The sequence below is a fragment of the Sander lucioperca genome, chromosome 4 (assembly GCF_008315115.2).
Source record: "Sander lucioperca isolate FBNREF2018 chromosome 4, SLUC_FBN_1.2, whole genome shotgun sequence".
In the NCBI taxonomy this organism is placed as follows: domain Eukaryota; kingdom Metazoa; phylum Chordata; class Actinopteri; order Perciformes; family Percidae; genus Sander; species Sander lucioperca.
This window is the reverse complement of record NC_050176.1, coordinates 972,596-991,421: the sequence shown is the minus strand read 5'-3', so window position 1 is coordinate 991,421 and position 18,826 is coordinate 972,596. Positions and strand designations below refer to the sequence as shown.

The 18,826-nt window shown below is 43.0% G+C and overlaps 1 protein-coding gene across 2 annotated transcripts in view; it reads right to left on the bottom strand.

Moving 5' to 3' along the window:
* Window positions 1-4,302: 4,302 nt before the first annotated feature.
* rnf38 (ring finger protein 38) overlaps window positions 4,303-18,826 on the bottom strand; it is a 25,557-nt gene continuing 11,033 nt past the window's right edge. Inside the window, exons 3-14 of one of the 2 annotated variants that reach the window (XM_036000630.1) lie at window positions 14,122-14,183; window positions 8,447-8,649; window positions 7,967-8,354; window positions 7,637-7,801; window positions 7,142-7,312; window positions 6,491-6,676; window positions 6,258-6,361; window positions 6,045-6,129; window positions 5,640-5,761; window positions 5,407-5,506; window positions 4,599-4,768; window positions 4,305-4,563 (exon numbers count right to left, since the gene is read on the bottom strand). In XM_036000630.1, the coding sequence (XP_035856523.1) occupies window positions 4,706-4,768; window positions 5,407-5,506; window positions 5,640-5,761; window positions 6,045-6,129; window positions 6,258-6,361; window positions 6,491-6,676; window positions 7,142-7,312; window positions 7,637-7,801; window positions 7,967-8,354; window positions 8,447-8,649; window positions 14,122-14,183 (1,649 nt within the window). In that variant the 3' untranslated portion in view covers window positions 4,305-4,563; window positions 4,599-4,705. Of the gene's footprint in view, window positions 4,564-4,598; window positions 4,769-5,406; window positions 5,507-5,639; window positions 5,762-6,044; window positions 6,130-6,257; window positions 6,362-6,490; window positions 6,677-7,141; window positions 7,313-7,636; window positions 7,802-7,966; window positions 8,355-8,446; window positions 8,650-14,121; window positions 14,184-18,826 lie in introns of both variants that reach the window. The other variant, XM_036000631.1, reaches the window with a different exon arrangement.

Genomic DNA, 18,826 nt, shown 5'->3' with positions numbered 1-18,826 from the left:
CTGTGAAAAATAAAGTCAGTTGTGCAAAATAAGTAAACAAAAGCCACAATGTATAAATATGAATATAACAATATAAAAAACACAACAAAAAATACACTGCACACAGATATTTGTGAAAAATAAAGTTAGTAGGAAAGTAACAAAGTCAGTTGTGCAAAATAAGTAAACAAAAGCCACAATGTATAAATATGAATATAACAACATAAACAACACAACAAAAAATCATCACGGGCTTCTCTCACTGTTCTGACTCTCCGCTCTCTTGGTATCGATACTATCGATATTTAGATCGATACGCCCAGCCCTAGTGTTTAGTTGCAGTCAGTAGATACGCCAGAACTACAGTGACCACAATGTTGCCAAGTAACGTTAAATCAAAATCTGGCTTTCAAAAAAGGAAAGAGAGGAAAGACAAAGGAAAGGGTGTCAAACTGTAACCCAGTTTTTCACCAAGAAAGGTGGGTAGCCTATAGTCTGTGAGTGGTATTAACCTGTTGGCTTAATGTCCATAGTGAAATAAGCTAGCTAGCTACAGACTAGTGTTAGCCTACATTTAATCACCATTTAATCAGTGCAGGGAAACATTTAGCAAGATATTCATATTAAATCATTGCCCCTGCCCCTTTTAGCAGACTTAACAGATGAGTCAGCAGCAGCCCAGTCTCCCCCTAACTCCCTGTCCCAGTGAAGAAGGTGAGCAACATTGTGTTCAATAATAATAATTTATTTTGATTGAAAATTAATATATATATTTTTTTAAATCTTTCATTAATAATTATAATAATTAATAATAATAATAATAATAATAATTATAATAATTTTGTTAAGAGAATTTTCCATTTTGTCAAATTTTACAATAAAAATACATTGAGACTGTAAAAGATGGCCTTCAGCACATTTTTTAGTATTGAACTACAAGAAGCAAGACAGTTGCAAGCCTTTAATTATGTAAAGCTTTTGATGGGACAGTTATGGTGTGTTCGATTATTCTCAACAAACCGACTCGGACCTCGGATATGACGTCACTTCCACACTTCAAGCGTTCTGGTATGTTTTGCGCGTCTGAGTCGGAGAAAAAACATGGACGCCACCCGGAAAGCTGTTGCTATGGTAGCACTGGCCGAGTTAGCAACGCTAGCCACATTAGCAAACAAGGCTTCATTCAATATTGCACTCACAACAAGACCGATTCCCATACCAACAGGCAGTGAAACGGACGCAGTAAGGTACTGCAGTAATACGAGTAATTAAAATCTTCATTTAAACAGCCAAAGCGGTCCAAAAACAATGACAACAATTCATAGTACAAGTCACACAGGGCGCTGCCATCTTGGAATCCGTATTGGAATTCTTGCTCGGTGTCCTCACGGTTGTCCCAGTTTCGAGCTCGTTGGTGCGTGTTGCTAGGCAACGTCTGTCTTCCTAGTTGGAACTCCGACTCGGATAAATAATAGAACGCACCATTAGGTCCTAGAGATGTGGTGACAACAGCTGCGCAGAGGGGGCCCAATTTCATTTTTTGTCATGGGGCCCAAAATTTCTGGCGGCGCCCCTGTGGGGGCAGGTGAGGCTGAGTTCTTCCTGAAGTCCACAACCATCTCCACTGTCTTTACGTAGAGCGTTGAGCTCTGGGTTGTTTTGCTTGCACCACTTCACCAGGTGGTCAGCCTCCCACCTGTAGGCGGACTCGTCACCATCAGAGATGAGTCCGATGAGGGAGGTGTCGTCCGCAAACTTCAGAAGCTTGACGGACTGGTGACTGGAAGTGCAGCTGTTAGTGTACAGGAAGAAGAGCAGGGGGGAAAGAACACAGCCTTGGGGGGATCCGGTGCTGATGGTCTGTGAGTCGGAGATGTCTTTCCCCAGTTTCACATGCTGCTTCCTGTCAGAAAGGAAGTCAGTGATCCACCTGCAGGTGGAGTCAGGCACACCAAGCTGGGAGAGTTTCTCCTGAAGCAGAGCCGGGATGATATCTTAGGAGTGGAGCCCAACTGGAGCCCACTTTTTGCCCATGCTAGCCCATCTACTGCCCATGTGGGGCCCAACAAAAAGCCCACTCTGAACAAATGACGGTAAATATAAATGTCACTGGGGTCAGAAGTCATGTGAGCTGGTGCAACTCCATTTGCATCATGATAACAGAACTACACTGCCACCAAGTGGACTGTCCCAAAAACACATCACTTATCCATTGTGTGCCTCAGTGGAAAATAATGTAATGTTCAAAAGCTGAAAGACAGGAAAGGAGGGGTTGAGAAAAGAATAACGGTAACCACGATGTTTTAGAAGAGGATGTTATACATTTATTATTGAACCAGCTTTTGAAATCCAAAAGACAGGGTAAGGGATTAAAAAAATCATTGCACTACTTAATAAAGTATTACTAGTAATAACTCTCATACAAAATGTACAAATGTTTGTTAAAAATGTCATTATCATCATAACAGGCCTTCAAACGATTTTGGTTACAGATATAATACATAATGAAACTACTATGATGCCATTTTAATGATAGTTTCATAAAGTTTAAAGGAAAACTATTCAAACAACCCAACAGCTGGCATGGAAAAGATTAGCAAAATTAATTCATAAGCACTCATACTGGTTGTGCCATTTTCTGAAAAGACATAAATAGTGGGACTGAGGTAATTGCTATTGTACCAACAACAAAAAGTGTCCAACGTAAAACAATCCCAAGACACAACATGGATGCATACTGTCACAAATGTGACCTTTGACCCCAAAGAAAAAAATATGACCCTCCAACATAATCTAATACACTAAAGGAGAGGTTTCTAAAACTGGGTTCTTCCTGGATCTCCGCTGATCCACTGCTGGTTACTTTGCATTTTCTGGAAAATAAAACTCAGGTTTGAACAAATATATTTGTCTGATGTGGCGACTGGATATAGGTACAACTTATACCTGCAGAAAATGAATTTTTAGAAAAGGAATCTCAGATGTAAGACTTTTGCCGATGCCTGGCTGAACTTTCCAAACCAAACTTTTGTCTCTATAAGGCCTACGTTAATTTATCATCTTGAAACAAAATAGCTATAATGACATTAGAAAGCCTGCTCTGTGCATGAGGTGAACATCTCTGAGTAACATTATCACATGCTGACATAGGCCTTGCTAACATATCTTTAAAAAGCCTGAGCCCTGAAACCTCTGGAAAGAAACAGTGATGTAAGAAGAATAAAGGAATCAACATATTGGGATACTGTAGGTGCTGGAAGTTGATGTGGAGAACATACATGTTTTTAATGCATTTGAATATTCCAATACACACATGGACTCTGGGAAAACTGATCAGTGGATTCTTCAGAATGAAATGTGTGTAGGTCTTAAATCTACGTCTTAAAGTGCTGAAGTGTCACATCTACCGTCTGGTGAAACAATGATCTATCGGTGACCTTAGAAGTCTCTTCACACGTTTTCCCTGTTAATGGCGGAGAAATCACTGCATCTATATCTAGCAACACTGACAGAAAGCTGCTTGGGAACAGAAACAGATATAGATGCATGTTTTCAAAGGCCTCATTCCTCTAAGAAAGCTAGTAAATTGAGCATGTATGAATGTTTTGGTGACATTTTAAATTCATGTTTTCATCCATTTTGTCAGCTCTGTGGGATCCAATGTATTCACATGATGTGCCTTAAGGGGAGAGCGGTATATATAGATATCAAAAGTGTTCAGCCGTTACTTATTATAAACTAATGCAGATGGCCAGACATGGAGAGATGGAGAGAGAGTTGTAGAACGCCTTAATGATGTGTGGCTTAGAAAAGAAAGGAACATGACACAAAACCATTTTTAAGATGCATTTGAAAGATGTTCTATGCTTCAATTTGTAATTTTGAACAAATCTTGGCTATAAAAAAGGTCTGAAGTTACCCTCAGCTTCCAGTGAGTCTAATCTATCTGAAGTGGAGTGAAAAGAAATCAGATTAAGTCAATGCACTGTACTACGTGAACTGTAGAAATACCAGAACACACACACACACACAATTCATTTTTCACTGTTCCAACGTAGCTCACTCTTTGACACAGCGTACACTAACTTTGTGTCACCCCATACAGACTGCTCTCATGCCGAGGAATGCAAGAATACACACACAGAAATTAAAATTGACTGATACTGTTCAACTGCAATAATAATGACTCTAGTAGAAACAACAACTTCTGCTAGCCAAGATGTCAATGCTTAATTATAACCCGAATAATAATGAAATAGTCAAAATCTTTGGACAGACAATTTTCCTAAATGTTTGTTGGCACCACTATACAGGCGTCTTTTCAAACTCGTCTAAGTCTTTCATTCTGTCCAGGGCTCATAATGAGTTTTAAAAAATACACATATATGTCCACCTGCACATGACCCTGTGTGGATGTGTTTCAAAGGCCATTCATAGTAAAGCATGAGCAGAAGGCTGAGTAGTAGGGGCGCAAGAGTCCAAAACAGAAGGCCGAGGAAGTCCAGCAATAAAGTGAGCATGAGTCAGTAGAACGTTGCTGATCCCAGGTAGGAATTACTGTTCAGTGTCCTGGGGTATAAAGAGTGAAGAAATAAGGGGGCACTGCACCCAGTTCTGTGGCAGAATGTCTGAGCAGAGGTGTATAATTGAAGAAGAGAAGTTCACTGATTGATTGATGCATCCAAAAGGGAGTCAGGGATTGCAGTTGTTGGGTGTTGATATGAGGTCACTCAGAATCACGCTGGACCTCAGAAGCATCGGCTCGACAGATAGGACAGGTCCGGTTAGCCTGGAAGGAAGGAAAAATAAGGAGATAAGGGTTAAACGGATAGAAAATATACCTTCTACGATCACTACATAATAGATACGAACACCACAGCTAAAAAAAGTGTTTAAATTGTCTACTTATTGAAGGCATTTAAAACAGTGAAGACTAGCGGTAGCATGTTGCGGCTGGCTAGCGCATTAGCCGTTTGCTCACTATCTACAGTAGCTCTGGTCTATTTTGCCAAGATGCATGGATGAATATTGCTGTGCCACTTTCTAGTGTGACCAGGCTTTAAAGCTGTGGTTGCACTTTATTTTTGGCGGTGTTGGGCAAACATTCTACAATAATCTTTCAGCATATTGTCGTTCAAATGCTCTGCACCTTCCCTTGGCTCTGTCGTCAGGCTTTAGATAATATGGCCGGGAGACTTTGGTCAGTCACAGATCATTTCAGAGAGAGCGTTCCTATTGGCTGTTCTGTGCATGCATTGCCCGTGTGACAGAGATGGGCGAGGGAGAGCTGCAGGAAGAAGTCTCACTCTACTTCAAATTATGGCTGGTTATTTTTTTGCATTTTATCCACCACTGCTGCTTTAAGGGCGCAATGGAAAAGAGTTCATACATTTACAGTTATTCAAATAGCGGCACGTCTTTACTCACCTTAAGCCACTTGTCTACACACTTGGCGTGGAACTCGTGATTACAGGGCAAGACCCTCAGGAGCTGGCGAGACTCAAAGTCACACATACATACCACACACCTGTAAGACAAAGCAAGGTTGGTACCATTTAAAACAGCACGTTGAAGAAAAATCATACCGCCTCAGACCTACAGCCAACCACAGAAAACATTCCTCACAACACAGATTTTTTAAAAGGCAGAAAGGTACTCACAGTGTTTGCTCAGATTGATGGTTGTTGGAGTTGAACCTGTATGATGGAAGCTGTTCTATATCTGCCTTAGTTAGACCGCGGGGCTTGGCCTCTCCGAGACGTTCTGCGAGGTTCAACAGGGCCTGAAGGTTTCACACAGAAAGGAACAGTTTAGAGGATAATGTTCACAACTGAAACAGGATTGTCTCCAGTTCAGGTCAAGCCTTTAAAGAGTAGGAGGAAAAAATGGCTTCATTAATGAACTGTTAACATTATGTGGAAACTGAAAGGGAGCGAGTGGATTCCATAGTATAGATGTATTAGGACTGACAAAACAAGTTGCTTAAAAAAACCTAAATGAAATCCTAACGTGTATCATGTGTTAACATTATTATTGACTGAACGTTAAGCAGCAGTTTGTCCTACCTCATAGTTCTCCACCTCTCCGTCGTCCACATCCAGCTCTAGATTAATAGTGGGGGCCACATTTGGGGGAACGGGAAGCATCGAGCTGGATGTGGTTGAAGACAAGGCGCACAAAATTTAGTACAATGCATACGTCTCTGAGGCATACTCAAATCTACTGCAAATTCACCTGTGTGGTTCCAACATAAGCTTGAGAAATTGAAAAATACTTACAGGAAGTAAGGCAGGAAGCTGGGGTGGTAGGGTGATGGGGGTACAGCCTGCGGAGAGCGGTAACGCCGGCTTGTGAATCGGCGAGGCATAAAGTGGGGATAGGGCTGTGAAAGATGGGACAAAGAGAGGAAAATCTATTTATTCCACCGAGCGTAAAGGCTTTTTTTTTTACCATAATCGTATATTATAATCCAAACAAATGATGGTGATGTCACGGTAATGAATGTACTCACCACTGTAAAGAGCTCCTGCGACAGGGGGTCATGGTGCGAGAGGAACTGGAGAGGTGTGGAGGGCGGCAGGGCGGAGGGAGGCTGGTGGTGGTGGTGGTGGTGGTGGTGGTGGGCGTAGCTGAAGCCTCCACCAACTGAAAGTTGCTCTCCCAGAAGCTCAACTTCATTTTCAATCCTCTGTAAGGGCTGACAAGAAGCACACTACATTATCCATTATGACAAATGGAGAACAGCTTTCATGGTCCAACACTGATGTTTACAAGTAGTTTTGGAGGACTTTTAGCTAAATCAGGATGGCAGATCTTTTATTACAACATCATTATATGATTATTTATAGATAGAAGACAACCCCTCTGTTATATGATTAAAAAAAGCTAATTCAGCTAGGGGTCATTTATTAGCTGGTACTGTTTTTTAAGTCTAAATAAAACTACTACAACTTTAAAAAATATGAATGGCTTCCTTTATGCATACCAAAGTCCTTGTGTTGCCATTATTTTTAGCACAGATTGATGCGAGTTCATAAACCGTATCAGTCAAAAGTTTGGACACACTTTCTCGTTCACGTGAATGGGAAAGTGTGTCCAAACCTTTGACTGGTACTGTAGACAAATACCAGATAAACTAGAAAAACATAAAACGTTAACGTACCGATCGTGGCTGTTGCGTCTGGAAAGGCAGAAACTGCGTGGGTGCGGGGAGGTGGGGCGGGTGGTGAGAGAGGTGGGGTGGATGAGGAAGCAGGAACTGAGGGTCACTGGACAGCAGCGAGGGAAAGGCATAGGGCACCGGCAGATGTTGCATTGAACATGCTTGTAGCATCTGGGAAAAGGGTGAATAGGAAGAGGAAAAACAGAAACAGACAAGAGAAACGTTGTAAATGCATGTTCTTCTCACGGTTGGGGATTGTAATGTGACAAGTCGGGCCACAAGATGGCAGCCAAGACCTGGAAGATTAACAAGACCCTTTAAACAGGCAAATGTTCAGCAGGTCTTTTCTTACTTTTTCTCCACTTTCCTTTGGAGCACTTTGATTTGTAATTGGTTCAGCCGTAACAGAGACCGCACAGCACAACGTGTACTTTGTTATTAACAAACAAACCCACACACTCTCACAAAAACGGCACACTGCTGTGTTCTTCTCACCGGGTGGTAGTGCTGTCCAGTGCTGAAGACCACACTGCAGGCAGGGACTTGTTGTTGTGAGGAACAGGTAGGGGGAAGGTGCTGGCCGCTACACAAAGGCGCTGCCAGACTGTGCGGAGGGACTGGAGTCACTGTGTAGGAGACTGGTACACTGGCCTGCTGCAGCTGGGGAGAAAACGCACCACAGTTAACACACTGTTAAAAAAAACACAGACACACACACACACACACACACACACACACACACACACACACACACACACACAGACACACATATACACACACACACACACACACACACACACAAATTGAAAGTACTTGCAGACTAACTTGTTCATGCAAGTCCAGGACCATGGATCCTTGCTGCTGTTGCGTTGCATGATGCTGTTGCTGATGCTGTTGCTGATGATGATGGTGAAGGTGGTGATGGTGAGCAGCCGGGTGCAGTAGTCGTGGCGACAAGGTGGGCGGGTGGAAAGCTCGGGGCTCCTCCAAACCTGCCACCACTCCACCGGCTGTGGAAGGCTGACCATAGGCGCTGGGTGTGTGTGGGGGGTATGTCTGGTGTGTTGCTGGATGGGTGTTGTGGTGGTAGTTTTCATCCTGGGGCTCTGATGGCGACAAGCGAGGTGCGGGGGCTTGGGTGGAGGGGTGTTGATGGGGAGGCAAGTGACGGGTGGGTCTGGAGAGACGGCCGCGCTGACGCCTTGCTGGCGGGCTAGAGGTGGGAAGAGAGGGACAGTTTGAAATCTGGGAAGCTCAGTTAATTTACAGTGGAGCTAAGTTGCAGACATCAAGAAATCAACTTACCTGCGTCTGTGACGAGCAGGAGTAAGGCATCTCTCCTGGTGGTAGTGGGGGTGGGGGTGAGGTTGTCTCCGACTTGGGGGTCCTGACTCCCAGGGGCGGATGGGGGGAGATGGGGTGGATGGTGGGGGTACGGATGAGGTTAGCTGTTCCAAGACAGACTGACTGGACAGCCTCTGGCGCTTTGGACTGGGGCTTTCCTCACTCTGCAGAGGGAGGGGCAGAAAATGGAGGGAAAAAAATGGAAGAAAAAGAGAGTGGAAGAGAGGATGAGTGTTGTGGTTAGTGACCCATAGCACTCGTATCAAATCAATTTCACCATGCTTAACAGTCCCTCTAGCCTACAATCCATACTACTGCATAGACACTAAGTTCCTTTGTGACTCATGGCATTTCCTGTGTGTGCATGTGCTTGTGTGTGTGTGTGCTTGTGTGTGTGCTTGTGTGTGTGTGTGTGTGTGTGTGTGTGTGTGTGTGTGTGTGTGTGTGAAAGAGAGCATATTATACTACCAGTGCTCTGAGGCCCTAAGGGTACAGAGCCACTTCCTCTTGGAGTGAGGATATGCAAAAGCAAGACAAGCACTCACAGGCCCATGTGCGAGTCAAACGTACACACCCTCAGCTGGAGAGCTCGACAAATACTTCTCTTGGAGACAAAGAGAGTCAGTAATACGCAGGTTTAGACTGACTAAGGAGTTGTCATATACCTTGTTTTAATCCAATCAACTCATCTGTGAGTCACATCACTTACAGTCAAGCAGTGACTCTCACACTTGGCACTTGGTGAGGCAAGAACACACACACACACGCTCATGTGTCAGTTCTTAGTCATTAGCCCCTTTCACACAGAGATGCCGCAATAGCGCCGCAATGAAGGTCTGTCCTTCAGCCGGCTTTGTTTATCCACACAGAACCCAGCAAAGGCAGCGTATTGCCGCCCCAGTGTGTGATTTCACATAGCATCCCAGAATTCCAGGAGCAAAAGAGGCGTGCCATGTAACACAACAGTGTTTGCGTCTAGTGTGTTTGGCCCTTTCCGCACCTTTAATCAACCATGTAAATCCGACCGGACCCACAAACCGCCAACTTAATGCATTGTACGAGCACAATTGTCAGTAAAGAGATGGACAGAGATGCCCGCAGTGCCAGTGTAAGTGTTTAAGAGAGGGAGAGAGCGAGTGGAAGAGAAGGTGGACTATTGCACGTTTCTGTAACTGTAAGTAATTGATAACTTTGGCTACTCGGCTGCTTTGTCACCGTTTGACCTGCCTGTGGGTCGCCTCGTGCATCGTACTGTAGTCTAGGGCTGGGTACTGAATTCAATACTTTTTAAGCACCGACCGAATTGCCTCTAAAGTATCGAGTATCGCAAAATGAATCGTCGTTCAATACCCAATTTCAATACCTAAGGAGTAAATCTCATCAGCGTCAGTGAACCAATAAGTATGCCGCATGCTTCTACCAAGATCTAATAATGTCTATGATTGGCTGTCACATTACACGTCGTAGAGGCATGCAGGAAAAACTCTACGTTACAGCGATCGGGAACCGGTATCGAAGACACAGTAGTGGTATCGGTAAGAGTATCGGAAAAATGCTATCGATACCCAGCCCTTCTGTAGTCTATATGTAGCTCACCATGTCCCTTTCACACAGACGCCGGTTCAGCTCTGTTATGGCTCTTAGACTACCTTCGCTGTCGCCTTAAAGAAGCAAGAACTCCGTCCCCCATTCTGTCATCGGAACTTTCACACAGACGGCGAGCGGCTTAAAGGCGCATCAGTCCCGCCTTGAAAAGGCTGCGTGAAAGGGGCTATTCTGGATAATGCAGGCCTTAGCTTTGCTCTGAGGTACACACCGGTTCTTTAAGACACACACACACACACACACACACACACACACAGAGAGTTACCATCTCAACACTCCCCCTCTCTCTCTACTTATTTGATTCCTGCTTCCACATCCCCTCTTCGTGGGAGAGACACGTTGTTAAAGTGTGATAAAAATGACTCAGCGGCTGTGACTTTTAACGCACAGACACACACATACACAGCTCAGCAACCTTGAGAGCAGTGTGATAGCTAACAGGAAACAGCTGGAGAGCAGGCTGCAGAAACACACACACACACACAGAGTTATGGAAACGCCCGCAGACATGCGCAAATTCCCATTCACACATGGGCAGCTGCCACTGTTTGAGCTCTAGAGCCTATAAAGAACAATACCTTCTGAAGCTCTTCTGAAGCTCTTTAGAAGGCAGACACTGCTGTTCTAATAAACCTGAACAAAATGTATTTTGACTGTAGGGCCAAAACTCCCTGTACACTAATGGCTCTATCGCTCACTTACAGCACTGGATGTGACCTGAGTTTGACCAGTTTATGGGAAAGACAAACGATAACAATGACTTCATTTAGTCAGACTACATTATAGGAGGGGGCTGGAAAGAAGGAAGGACAATTGAACAAAAAAAGAAGTAAAGAAAGATTAAGTGTGTAAGACAGATGAAAAAGAGGGAAAGCTTGGTGGAGCCTCAGGGTGCACTAGGCCCTAAATGACAGAAGACATTTGGGTTGCAGCGAGGGCTACACACCATGATTTTGAGTGTGTCTGTATCTTTACAGTGGTGTACATTTCCATGCCTGAGCATTTGTCGGACTGGTGCATCAGCACGCCTGTCCCAACCCCTTCAAAGCTGTATTATATCTGAAAGTAGTCAGTGCCCTTTCCATAGTTCAAAATACATTGTTGTTCTCTTCTTCTTTCTGGAGGTAATGGTAATATCTTTGACAGCCGGCTTTTGAATTGTGCAGTGGAATTATTGAACATTTTTGGAGCCAAAGTGAACTTAAAACCCAATATGAGAAAAAGAAAAGTGTAGGCACACTATTTTTATGATTTGTAATAAACTGACCCTCGTTAAAAACAGAAAAGAGAAAGCCAAGACTAAGTGTAGGATGAGTCCTCCCTAGCTTAACATGGTTTTAAAGCCAGGCACAGGCACAGGCACAGGCACAGGCGCACAGACACACACACACACACACACACACACACACACACACACTCTGTCTCGGCCCATTTATACACAGGCTGGAGGGTACCAGCAATCCACCCCTCCCCCCCCCCAAACCTCTCTGTTCCTCTCAACAACAACCCGACCGACCCCCCACAACCTCTGTACCAGTCTGGCCCCAACACCAACACCCTAGGGACATCTACTGTGCCCATTTTCATATCTAAACTCCTCCATCCCAAGCCTGACACACACACACTCCCCACCCTCCTCAACAACCTCCTCCCAACCCCCCCTTTTCCTTCCATCAGATAAGCTGAACCCCTCTTCCTCTTGCTCACACCCCCGTTTTTCCTCTGTCCTGTTCAAGACCCCGGCCTAAAATCTAAAGGGACAAGACAAGAAGTTCTTAGACAGGACACACACACGCACTCACTCTGTCCCAACACATGCAGACTATTGCCCATTAGTATGAAAGTTTGATGGGCCTGTCTACCCGCGTTAGTGGGAGTGGGGCGGTGTCAGACAAAGAAGTGTGTGTGTGTGTGTGTGTGTGTGTGTGTGTGTGTGTGTGTGTGTGTGTGTGTGTGTGTGTGTCCTCAAGCAATATGCCTTAATGTCACCTTATGTTCTAATAGTGCTTGTTGTGAACATATAGGCTACACACGTCTGGTCCAAACATGTTTCCACTAAAGCCAGAAAAATAGAGAAAAAATGCTGACGCTCAGAGACCACACACACACACACACACACACACACACACACACACACACACACACTTTCTCCCGGCATGGCCCAGAAACATTGTGAAATGCTCTATGGCTGATCTTATAGCACATTCTGCAGTGCTCACAGTGTGAAGACCACACACACACACACACACATACATACATACATACCCTCCATTCCTCTCACTGTGTCCACATTCAGAGTGTGCACACACCAGGCTGGGCAGATATCCTGAAGCACGAGTACAGACACACCCTACAACGTTCTAGTTCACTATGTCCACATTTGGGATGTGCATCCACTCTGCACATACACGCAGTAACTGTGGCCAGCAGCTGTTGTGGCTTTGCTGTCAATGCTGGGAACCAAAATAAGGACCGGCCCACAGTGTGTATGCAAACTCACCTAAGAATTACAACTGAGCATTAAGGTTCTCTTTTCCAGCATTCATGATTCAAATATGGTCATTTGCTTTTACAGATTCATTAATATTTTGCAGACATGCTTCCACTAACACACTTCTCCCTCCCCCACTTATTTTCTTTCCATCAACAACATTTCAAAGCCCATTTTGTTTCCTCTGCCACTGTTCCTCCCTTCCTCCCCCCCCCCCCCCCGCCCCCCCCCCCCCCCCTTTCCCTTCCCTCACTCCAACCAAGTCCCACAGCTGGAGGTGAAATCATTAGCAATACCCCCTCCCTGTTTTTGGCCTCCCCTCCCTCTCTTCCTCCCTTCCCTCCAAGCTTTCTGCAACACCTTCCTCAGCATCCTGCCTCCCCTCTTCTCCTTCTTCACCTTCAGTAATAGCTACTGTGTTGAAAATATACAATGCAAATGTATTTCCTTAAGAATTTCAGTTTGTATTTTCTAATGAAAAATAAGCACCACCAATGGAGAAGGAAAATCATACGGTTAGTGTAGACATTGTAGTTGAGTGGTGCATGGATGTATCATCCAGTAATCAGCTGATAAATAAGGTTGCCACGACAGCCATCAGCTGATTACTTAAAAGCATGGTCAGCTCCTACAATGTCCTTTCAATCAAATGAAAAGAAAGAAAAACAATGTAATGTAAATGTAATGTACCATGTAAAAAATACTTCAACATTTGTGTAACGTAGAGCAGAGGTGAAATTTCCACACAGTGCTGTGTGAGTTTCTCAGGAAAATACTACGGTTAAAAGTGTGTACACAAGCAACATGATTGATTGATTTACAGCCTAAGAGAAAGACATAGTGAACAACAATAACTATTTTAGCCCAGGTTCCACTAATAAAGATATCACGTTTTTCACGTCGTTATTCCAGCCCAAAAGCCCTTTATCTGTTAGGTTTATTTTAAAATAAATGGATGTGAATAAGTTTTAAATTAAAATAATACATTTCACTTTAACCTGATTATTAAAGATAAAGTTTTCTAAGAAAAATAATTTGAAAAGGACATTTTGAATTGGCTGAACATAATTTGTGGATCAGATTTGAATGCCTTTATAACTCATTGGAAAGCAGCGTTTCATACTGATGTATCTGTAGTAAACATGTACTTCAAGTACTTTTTAATTGGTCAAAATATTATTAAAAATCATATTTTTTAAAGAAATTTTTCCACATCACAATGAGTCAAAGTCTTGAGTTACTAGAGTTCATTACGACCGCAACACCAAAACCAGACAGTATTCTGTGTGTATGCGTCTCAGTCCTTTACCCAGCATTGTCTGAAAGAAGATATCCTCTAATACTGATTCATAGAGCAGCATGCTCTATAAATCAGGCTGCACAACAGTGGCCAACAGAAAACATCCATATATTTATTATGTTGTACAGTACCAGTCAAAGGTTTGGACACACTTTCCCATTCACTTGAATGAGAAAGTGTGTCCAAACTTTTGACTGGTACTGTATGGATTATGCAACACAAGTATAGTGTGAGGCTTACCTTATCACTTTCCTCTCCATATGCATGATCTGGGTGGCAGTGGTAGGACCCGCCAGAGGCTCCTACACAGAGAAGACAAAAGCAGAATATAACACAAGGTGAGACAAGTGAGACAACGTATGCCTAAAATCGGTAAAGCCTGGGGCTTATTACCTACCCTTCCCATTCATATAAAATGTGTATGCTACATGTTCTACATTTCATAACTGTAACACGTCTAATTTTCCATAAATTAAGTCCTGTGGAAGATTTAGTTTTGGAATGTCAAATACATCAAAATATCAATATAAAAAAGGTTCAGTTAACCATTTTCCAGAAATTCCAAAATACGTTAAGGCAATTCAGTACGTTTAAGGTCTTGAACAATACTGAAATTGCAGAAAATGTGATTTCTCATACATTCACCGCCACTGATGCAACACTGCAGATGATTAATCAACAATGTAATGAAATGTATGATGTTTTTTTAATGCGATTCCATTTGGACCACAACCAATGTGCAACCAGCATAAAAACACAGACCGTTCTCTACTTTCCCATATTTACAGTGTGAGGCACCTGTATGGATCCTTACACCGAACAAAGTCTCGTCCTTCTCTGCATGAGTTTGAATGTATTTGACTAGCATGACCTCCAGTAATAATGTCTATTATTTTACAATATAAAAAAAAACACCTTTTGTTGAAATTTGAAAGCACAATTATACCCAGCTATTGTGGGAAGACTCCTGTTTATCTACAGTACGTTTAATCCTTTTGTTGTTGTTGTTCTTGTGAAACTTGGATTTAATGCACAGCAGCAAAAAACAATGACAACATGTTTGTGAGAAGGGGTGCTGACCTACTGGTGTACAGCACAAAGTGACTGAAACACATATGGTATACTCTCAGATCAGAGGACACACACACACACACACACACACACACACACACACACACACACACACACACACACACACACACACACACACACACACACACACACACACACACAAACAAATCCTGGATTAGAGAAGCTTTCTGATGATACCGTCGCTTGCATCACGGCTAAGACTTTTACTCGACAATCCTTTCATCTTGTTATTGTCTTTTCTATTCATTCTGGCTTTTGTTTTTCCCTTTGTCATGGGTACATCTTTAGCTGGGGACGTCCACACCACAGATGGTGGCAGTGGTATACACACACCAAGGGTGAGCTCTCCCAAGGGCACTCCAGACAAGGCTACCTTTACGATCAAGAGGGCTAAACTAGAAGGGAATAGATGCAAAAAGAAGGCCTTTTAAAAAGGAGCATTTTTCACCTCTCGGCTGTTTGTTTGTGGGATTTTTCCTGCTCACAGCCTTTCTTTTTGAAGAAAAGCTGTGATTGACAACAAAGAAGAGAGGGGGGAGAGAAAGAGAAAGAAGAGGCAGAGTGAGGTTTTCTAACAAAATTCCTCAATCCCTATAAAAAAGCATTTCCTCTCCAATCCCTAGAGCAGGCTAAATAAATGGATTGAAAAGGTTGAGTTAAGTAAAGCTTACAATAGTGTAGTGAAAACCGGCTAAAAGGCTATTTTCACCGAGAAGCTTTGGGACGGAGTGCTGGTGAAGCATTCAGGGAACTCACTGGCTGCACAGCACTCTTCTGTACGACACTCATTCACCGGTCACAATAGGCAAAAATCCAGCTCCCCCCCCCTGAATATGGATTCACTTGCACAATCCGGTAAATTGAGTCAGAGACGAGTCATTCAGTCAGAGTCACTCTATGGAGCACAACACGGAAGCTACAGAACCGGTTTAAAACCTTTCGATGACATCATGTTCACTGTTGGACAAACAGACTGCACACAGCACAGCACACTTAGTTTAGTTTCTACACTGAGGGCCACGAGAAAAGTAGTAGAAAAGTAGAAATAGGATCGCAGTATGAATGTAAATGCGTGTGGACACGGTCATTTCTTCTCCTACATCTAGGAAATTGTGGAAATGCTAATAAAAAGGCAATTTCATGAATATTATAAACTTTAAAATATGTTAATACTTTAAACCAGAGCTTCCCAAATTCTTTCATACGAAGGGCCAAAAATGTATCTGGATGAAAGGCCACGGGCCAAAAAGTAAATGTTGATTTTTTGAGAAAATGTATTATATGTTATAGGAAATTAACATTAAAAATCTGAAATAAAATTTTGAAAATAACACTGCTCTTTTATCTGCATTTATCTCCCATATTACAGAACGTTTACAGTAATTTATCACTTGCAATAGTGGGAGACATGAGCCCTGTCCTTGTTTTTCAAAAGTCTTTCAACATTAGGGCTCCAGCTGACTTACTCAAAGTTCTTACGTGCGTAATTTAATAAGGAAGTTTACCAGCACTGTGCTTTACATTGCTGTAAAACTCAGATTAAGTACTTTATAGCTGCACAAAACAAAGTTCCGTTAGGATTTTACAGCACTTTTAAAATAAGCATGAGCATGTCAAATGCCATGGGGGGCCAAAACAAAGGGAGCACGGGCCAAACTTGGCCCGTGGGCCCCAAATTGGGCAGCCTAGCTTTAAACAAACACTTTTGTCAAGGTAGATACTGGAGACGTATGCACACACAACAGACACACTGTAGGCAGCGTCGATGTCAATGTTGCAAATGTTGGAGGGAAATAGTAAAAGAAAATCACAGAGAAGAGGATGGGTCGAGGAGAGAATTCAATAAAACACTAATAATTAAAAACAAATTAAAAAATAACTAAGGGAAAACAAGCACATCCAACATGGACTTGTATTACCTTAAACCATCATAAGCCTTACAAACATGTTCATTATGGACTTTTTTATGGAATTTACAGTAGCTATTTGACGGTGTCACCCTTCACTGTACCACTACATTGGATCATTTATACTTTGAGAAAGAGGTTTTCATTTCTAGTGAAAATAACAGGATTGGCAAAGTGTAATTGTATCAATTACCTAAGCATGGTGGAGAAAAAGAAAAACAGCTCAGAATGCATGTGCATGCTTTAAGCAAACTGCTTTGACAACAACAGATTAAATGTAAAGTTGCAATGAGATGGTGTTGGTCATAGAGGGAGGGGTGCGATTGTGATTTTTATGCTGTATTGGCCAGACTATATGAAATATTTGGACTTAAAGTAGGCTACCGAAATCGAAAGAGCACTATCCTGTAGTGAAGTGTCAAAGTTACGGGTGGTATGAAGGTGAAAGCCAAAAAAGTGATAGGTAATCAACCATAAACTGGCTAAAGTAAAAGTGTGAATAATGAAACAAGTTTACAGACCACACAAAACCATTCCTATATTCATGCCCCAATCACACCTTCCTAATGGCTGGAGAATAGTGCCACTGACTTCAGATGTTTGTTTTGGAAAGTAGAAAATATTATGGACCATGTAGGGCTGGGTATCGTTCAAAAAATTGCCATACCAATATCGTGACTTTGATACCGGTTCCTAAACGATACTTTTTTTCGATATCAATTTTATAAAACAAAAAGAAATGACAACATTACACATTATGGCACAAATCTTTGTATTTATTTTTCAGCTCCTACGTAGGAGCTCCATCTCGGTGTGTAACGAAGAGTTTTTCCTACGTGTCTCTACGGCGTGTTACGTTAGACAGCCAATCACAGACATTATTAGATCTTCGTAGAAGCATGCTGCATGCTTATTGGCTCACTGACGCTGATGAGATTTAATGATTGAATGACGAGGCATTTTTCGATGCTCGATATTCGGCACCCAGTCCTACATCCACGATACCCGTTGTGTTTAAAGCATGAAGCCGCTTGTTAAAGAAAAGAGGATGTCTTGGAAAGAGGGTGAAAGACAAGGCCAGCACAAGAGTAATGGGAGGTGAGGATGAAGAGGGAGTGTGAAGGAGAGAAAACGACCGGGGAAGTAATGTGGGGGACAAGAAGTGGCGGTACAGAAGAAGAAGACAAGGATGGAAATGCACATGAGAGGGTGAGAGCACTGAGGAGGAAAAGGAGATGGGATGAGATAAAGAATGGAGGAAAAAGCATAAGGAAGACGAAACGGGGGGTGGGGGGGGGGGGGGTGGTACTTCAGAAAGGGAAAGAGAGAGAGAGAGGGTGGGGGTTGTGGCTTCCCCTCTTGACTGCTATTGATTTTCTGTAAGCCTCAGAGTGCATCAGCTATTTCTATCCATTTCCTCCACCTCACCCTCCCTTTCTCATCCCTCTCTCCCCCTCCGTCTCCGACTGCGCACAGCTCAGACACCCTCCTCACACATCCTCCTCCTCCTCACACTCTCCATCACTTCATCACCATGCCTCCCTGCCACCGATCTATTTCCCTATCTGCCGGCCTGTCTCTCTCCTCTATATTCCTGCTGCTTTATCTCACAGCATCCACATTTCCTTGCTTTCCCTATCGCACCATCTCTGCCCATGATCTCCATCAACCTCTCTGTTGCGGTCTTTCTCTATTAAACTCCCTTTCTCGTGGAAAAACACAGGGGAAAGTGGGTGAATAGAAAGGGTGTCTGGATAGATAAGATGATAGATAAGCGACAGGCTTACCTAAATCACCAGCTGAACGGTAACAAATGGGAAGAGGACCGGAAAACCTTGTCGAATGCTGCAGAACTTGTACAAATTTACATACAGAAAGTAAAGACAATTTTAGCCAGACATATGTGTAACACACACACACATATATATAAACGCACCTCTCTCTTC